This window comes from Zingiber officinale, chromosome 9B (assembly GCF_018446385.1).
Source record: "Zingiber officinale cultivar Zhangliang chromosome 9B, Zo_v1.1, whole genome shotgun sequence".
Lineage (NCBI taxonomy): Eukaryota > Viridiplantae > Streptophyta > Magnoliopsida > Zingiberales > Zingiberaceae > Zingiber > Zingiber officinale.
In genome coordinates, this window is record NC_056003.1 from 79,965,949 (window position 1) to 79,973,167 (window position 7,219).

Consider the following 7,219-nt stretch of genomic DNA (forward strand, 5'->3'; position numbering starts at 1 on the left):
TCCTATGAAAGGTGAGGACATCTTACCCATAGGACGGGGGTGGCTACAAAAGGGGGAGGTATCCTGCTAATGGTGGTTGTAGGAATGGGTATTGTTGCAGGAACCCACGCAATACCTTGGACACCATTTCATTGACTTTTTCTTGTGTTACAGCTACTATTCTACCTTAGTTTCTTTGTCCACTAGAGTCATGGTTATCAACAATTCTTCTAGTGTGAACCATCGTAGTGTCTTGGCTCAGAGTTTCCACAAATAATGTCAATTTGTTTTAGTCAAATACCGAGAATGGTCAAACCATCAGTCAACGAACTCATTGATGTGTGTGTGCTCCAATAATTGTTGGTAAGGAGGATGAAGAGTTCTAAAAGACACTCGAAAAAGAGGGTTAGATTGACCAAGGGATGGATCCCGGGGCCACTCTAACGCTCAAATTAGGATTTGTATTTGGTGATATGGAGAACGAGGATAAAGAAGAAGAGTACTGGAACCCAATGGAGTTGTAGAAAATTAGAACCTCTTGTTATTACCTTTGTAAGTGCTTATACAGTTACTTACAGAGCATCTCCACGTCAACCGGAATATCATCATTGTAGGAGTGGCGAGGGAACTAGATCTGACTAAAAAGGAGTTTGAGATTGAGAAAGAGTCGGAGATTTAGATTGTGACCAAAACTAAGAGGGAGACTGAGAGGGAGTATGAAATTGAGGAGATTTAGATTGTGACCAAAACTAAGAGGGAGACTGAGAGGGAGTCTGAAATTGAGACTATGGTCTAGACTGAAAAGAAGTATGTTGCTTATCTTTGAATGAGACTTGGATGACGAGGATAAGAGTACTGAGCTGGTTCGATCAGGTATTTAGCATTAATCTTCGTGTCTTATTTAATTTCATCTTATTGTGTGTATAGTATCGCCTAAAAGTGATCCTTTTCATTCAATTCCGAACTTCCAACCGTGTAAGATAATCGTACGCATTATTAATATGAAAAATGATATGCTCAAGGAAAAAAACTCAAGGAAAAGCTCAAAGATAGATACATAAAGTGATGGGGTCCATAAAAAATGAAATAGTGAACCATGACTTTATATGTCTATTCTTAAATTTTTCGTTGAACTTTTTTCCTTGAACATATCATTACTCTATTAATATATATACTATTACAGGAATATCACCAAACTGAACATGTAGACATGCCATCATAATAAATTAAACCTCTCATTAATTATCAATCATAATAAACCTCCATCACAGAACGCAACCCCAAAGTGGTCATCATTTTGTAGTCCGTAAACCCTGCAGCTGTGAAAATATTCCTCCACTCTGCTTCACATCGTTCCTTACCTGGAGTAGCCCCCATAATATATAAATCGAACAGAGGCTTTGTCTGCTGCATTTTATAATCAGAAGACGACGACTTGCCTTGATCACGATCAATATCATCATATTCTGATTGCTCCATCACCATCTCAATAATTATCACTTTTCCACCTCGCATTTTACAAGGAATTGCCTCTTTGCACCTTTGTAGTATTCTCACGCAGTCCTCGTCGCTCCAGTCATGCAGCACCCACTTGAGCAGGACAGCGTCGGCATGAGGAATAAACTCGAACATGTCTCCGGCGACCACCTCCACCTTCCTCGAGATCGTCATCTCCTGCTGCAGCAATGAGTCCACCACGTGCGGGAGATCAAGCACGATGCACTTCACCTGCGGGAAGGCCTCCGCCACCGCCGCCGCCATCCCGCCTGTGCCCCCTCCCACGTCCACCAACGACGTTAGGCTGCTGAAGATGTGGCCGCCGTGCTCGTCCCCGACGAGCACCTGCGCGACCAGGCGAGTGTCGCAGGCCATCGCCTCGTTCAGCAGAACGTTGAACGCGGGGCTTCGTGCCGCGATCTCGAACGGCGTCGCCGCGTGCTCCGCCTCGAAAGAGGTGGAAACGTCGTCCGGCGAGGTCAACCACCGGCTTAGGCTTTGCCATGGGTTCACTAGCAAAGGGTCGAGCATAAAGCGTAGCAAAGGCGTGAGACTCTCTGTTTGACTCTGCACAAGAAGGGAAGCAGAGATGGGAGTGAGGCCGTAGGCTTCTTCTACCTCGTCGAGCTTTGATCTCGTGAAGAAGCCGGACTGGACGAGGAGGCACATGAGGCGGCGGAAGGGGTCAGTTTTGGCCGGCGGGATGGACAGTTGGGAGAGGAGAGCAGAGAGAGGGATCATGGGGTGATGGTGATTTCTGGTATTGCCTTGGTTGATGACGTCTGCGATTCTGAGGTCGACGGCGCACTTGAGGGCCATGGAGTTGATGTGGGCGAGCGCGGTGTTCAAGAGATGGGCGTGGGCATCCCACAGCAGCTGCTGCTGCTCCTTTTCATCACTATTGCTTTGCTGCTTCGGCGGCAATGATCTCATATTGTTCCTCTCGACGATGCCGGGCTATGTCTCTTCGTATTTCCTTTCTCCTATATATAAACAAACGTACGTGAATCATATGAAAGGCATTTTCCAACAAAAAAAAACAATGTATTGATGTGTAATTCACGTTGCGGCATTTTTTTTGTTCTAATAATTAAATAAATAGATAAAATACCATGCACGTACTCGTGGGATAAAATAGTAAATTTCTGGAGATAGAAACAAAAACATGAATAAGTACGAGCCATTTGTAAATTAACTAATATGTGGTTTGAGGAATTTTCTTTTTAAAAAATAAATAAAACATAAAATACCACATGGGATACAATAATAATTTCTTTATAGGTGGAAACTGGAAACCGAAACATGAATGAATATAATATAATCCTTTTTAGAAATTAGTATATTATTTTTTAGCTGCAGTAAATGGATATATAGTAACATAATTCGTTGGAACGGTCAAAATGGGCATTCAGGCACAAGAACTCTCACGCCGTTCTAAAGTTGTGATAAATAACATGGTTTAATTTGGGATGCCATTCTTAGAGGTTATAATAGCCCAAGAATGGAACGGCTAGAACCGAACAGACATCTTAATTAATTGATTTAGAACTTTGGATTTCAATTTTTTAAGATCGGACTTTATTTTTATTTAAACCAACGTCTTAATTAATTGATTAAGAAGGGTTGAATATCATTTTTTTTACTAACTTTACTTTTCTTTCCATCTTTTAATGGTTTATCTATATTTAAAAAAAAATCACATGCACTATCACATGATGTTTTTTCTCAGTTTTGTCGATAGTATTGATTAATTGATTAAGAAGTCTGGGATTACTTTTCATTAACGGATGTCTTGATTAATTACTTAAGAAGCTTTGGATATAATTGTTTATTAACTTTGCTTTTTTTTAATCATTTAATGTTTTGTCTATATTTTAAAAAAAAAATCACATGCACAGTCATATAATATTTTTTTTCCTACCCATTGTCAATAATACGTCCGGCTTGATTAATTGATTAAGAAGTCTTGGACTCCAATTTTTTATAATTTAACTTTACTTTTAATGTATTGATTAATTGATTAAGAAGCTTTGAATACCATATTTTTTACTAACTTTGCTTTTTTTTTTCAATCTTTTAGGCTCTATTTATTTAGGAGTAATGTAATTAAGTTTTTAATATAATAAAATTTGTAATATAATATAATATAATTAATATTACATTACTATGTTTGGATAAAGAGTTTTATATAATATAATCAAGTTTATAATGTAATAAAATTTATAATGTAATGTAATATAATTAAAATTACATTGTTAAGTTTAATCAAAAAATTTAATACTATGTAGATTACATTCTTTTATTTAATGTTCATTATTTTTTATAAGAAATGTAATTCATATTATTATAAAATAATATCAATGTAACTCTCCTTGTAGATGCATTGTAAGTTATCTATGACTTTCGTCAACTACATGTACATTTCTTTGTGTGTCTACTCTCTCCTTCATCACTTCCTTCTCTGTCAATCTAGAGACATCAGATCCCAGATTAATTGATTCAAGTGAATTGATTGATTGTTTTGAAAATGAATTACTTGAGCTGATTCATGGAAGATTAGAGAATCTCAAGCTCCATGGCAGGATCATGCTTCTACAGGAAGCGCCAGCCTTATGTCTATTGTAGGGTGGTGAAGTCCCTGGTTGCCACTGCCAGGCAACGCTAGAAGAGTCGTGACGCATCGCAAAGCATGGCCAGCTTTAGCCCGTCCATGACCATCGTCAGACTTACACACTGGGCTACCACTGCTGCTTCAATCTGTTACTTCAACCACCGAACCCTATAAGCATGCGCCAACACCAATAGTGCCCTCCTTCACCTCCTCCCTCTGCCAACTCTTCCAGTGCATTCTAAATCAACATCGACACATCCAATTAATTAATTTAATAAAAAATATATCAAATTATATCTATTCACTGCTCGAGAATAGATCAAGATGTCGTCGCACCTAGAAGAGTAAAGGCATTGAACAAAGACGATGACAGCATTGTGAGTGGCGCTAAGGATGTGTTCTAGCGTTGTCACCACCTTTATATGAATTGCCCAGCATCAGCTCCAACACTGATGATGTCGAAGGCTGATTAATAATCAATCAATATTTGACATTTAAATTATAGTTAAATATTGGACTTGGAATGTACTTAGATTACATTTTATTCAGATTATAAAACTTTATTACTTTTATAATTCAGAATACATTACATTACAACTTTAAAATTGCACTAAATAAAGTAATCAATCTTGTAATATAATCTTAATTACATTACAAGGTTGATTATCCCTTACCAGACAGAGCCTTAATATTTTGTTTATATTGAGAAAAAAACAATCACATGCACTATCATATCATATTTTTTTCAACCCTTTGTCAATAATGAATCACTGCACGAGTACCCTCCAGTTCTATTAATTGAGCATCTACCATTAATTTGAGTATTTGCACCATTAATTTAGTTATTTTCATCTACTCATTCGTTTGATTAATTAATTTTTTTTATCACTTCTATTATATTCTCAAAGGTAAGTTTTCTAATTTTTTAGTTTAATAGATTAAGTTATTAAGAGTTATTTATTTTTATATTCTTCATTCTCATTACCATGATTTTTTATCAATATCATTAAGTCAAGATTATTCATTATTATTTATTTGTTTATTTATTTATATAGGATGATACCAAATACTTATATTGGTTGGCAATTTGGTCAAATGGTGGATGATAATCATAAATAATACGATGTAAATTTTATGGAAAAGTTATAACTATAGGAATTGCGAATTAAAATAACATATTGAACATGTTATCGAGAATGTTGAAACATGTCACAAAACTCCTAAGAAAATATCTTCAATGTTATGAAGACATCTTTAAGACTCTAAGGCAAGTAGAAGTTTAATGTAAAGAAAAAAATAAAATAGTCATAGATTCAATTACACAAAATATACTGTTGAACAATCTGCTAGAGATATTAGAGAATTAGCTGAATTGAAATTACAACTTCAACTTATCTATTGAGTGGCCTGAGCGGATAATATCAGACTATTAAGTAGGGAATGATGAGCTACTTAGTTGGTTGCTAAGTTGAGAGTCGGGACGCAGAGTCACCAAGTCGGGAGTCGGGAAGCAGAGTCGTCGAGTCAGGAATCGGGAGTCGGGAAGCAGTGTCACCGAGTCGAGAGCAAAATCGTTGAGTTGAGAGCAAAGTCTCTATCTTTTGCTCATGGTCAAGGCCTCCTTATATAGGAGCGCCCAACCTTTACTGCGTTAAATGTACGAGTAAAGGTCATTTATCACCATTACTAGCCAAACTTGAAACGTCAGAATTTCACTCTACCAATTACATATTCTACAATAATCAACAATTAATGTGTCTGTTACATATCAGCATCAAGCAAATGAATTATCCATATGGAAAAATGTTGATGTTCTACTTGGCCAAATTTTGTCTTGACCAGTCCAGCATTCGATGCGCATAGGTCATGCTCATACACGAGTCAACTTGGTTTAGTGTAACTCGGGCCTTGGATTTGCACCTCCCGCACGGCCACCCTAACGCATGTGAGAAAGTTTCTCCCCGTGCATTTGTTCATATCATACATGGCTGTGCAACAGTATAAACCAACACTAAGGTCATCAAACTTCCAATATAAGACTAAAAATTCATTCACAATGAAGTTCCCTTTGTTTTCCACCTTTTGTTTCCATTCACATTTCTAATAATCTCCCACATGAATAGAAACAAGGTATGTGAAAGTATTCATCAATTGAGTCTAGTATAGGACAGATAGATTTTATCCTTTGAACATTCTCTTGTGAAGATCTATTTGCTTACTAGCTGACTGTAGGCACGATGTTCTTAAAATATTCTGACGTTTGTATAAGCATTGATATATCTTATCCAGGACTCTCCCTAATACAACTTAGTTCTTATGAGTGTGTTTGATCTTTACCACGAAGATGATTGGTTATGTGAGAAGTTCCAAGAATTGTGCCTCATATTCTTTTCAAATCAGCCCCACTTCATTCTCACATAGGTGATTTCTCAAGAGTATTCCACATTACTCCATTGGATCATTAGAAGTTGTGTGCTTAACCTCCACCATTCACTGATCTTTTGGATCGTTCCCCTATAGTAACTTTGTCAGTGCAATTAGACTATCCCTTTGAACCTAGTTTTTGGGATCTCCAGTCTAGAAAGGTTGAGTTTATTTTGCACCAATATTTCTCATTGGTATCAAGCCCATCTCTCATGATGAACTTGCAACTAACTCTCTGTTTAACCCTTTGGTTAACGAATCTCCTAGGTATCCTTGACTTCACATAGTCAACAATGATAACACTCGTTGAAAGTAATTATCTAATGGTATTATGTCTATGATATATATGTCTAAACTTACTATTATAAAGATGGCTCTGTTCTCAATCAATTGTTGACACCGATTTTGACTATCGCAATATATGCAAATTATGGACACCAATTTTGGCTATCTAGGAATATCTTATAAGAATTATCGTAGTCATTTAATTTCTTCACCATATTTGTCAAGAGCTAAAAAGTCAGATTTCATTATAGATCCTGGTTATTACAATTTGTTTAGAAGATTTTTACAAAATGGACTCACCCCCCAGAGTGGATATATATCCACTCGTAGACTTAGATTCTTTTATGTCAGATATTTAACTCGCATCACTGTATCCTTCGATTACAGCAGGATATCTCGTATAATATAATATATATTCATGAG

The 7,219-nt window shown here is 36.7% G+C and overlaps 1 protein-coding gene across 1 annotated transcript; it reads right to left on the minus strand.

Moving 5' to 3' along the window:
• Positions 1-1,120: 1,120 nt before the first annotated feature.
• Positions 1,121-2,434, minus strand: LOC122024984 (trans-resveratrol di-O-methyltransferase-like). Its single transcript, XM_042583737.1, has one exon. The coding sequence runs from the start codon at positions 2,407-2,409 to the stop codon at positions 1,225-1,227; it is 1,185 nt and encodes a 394-aa protein (XP_042439671.1). The 5' UTR covers positions 2,410-2,434; the 3' UTR covers positions 1,121-1,224.
• Positions 2,435-7,219: the final 4,785 nt, after the last annotated feature.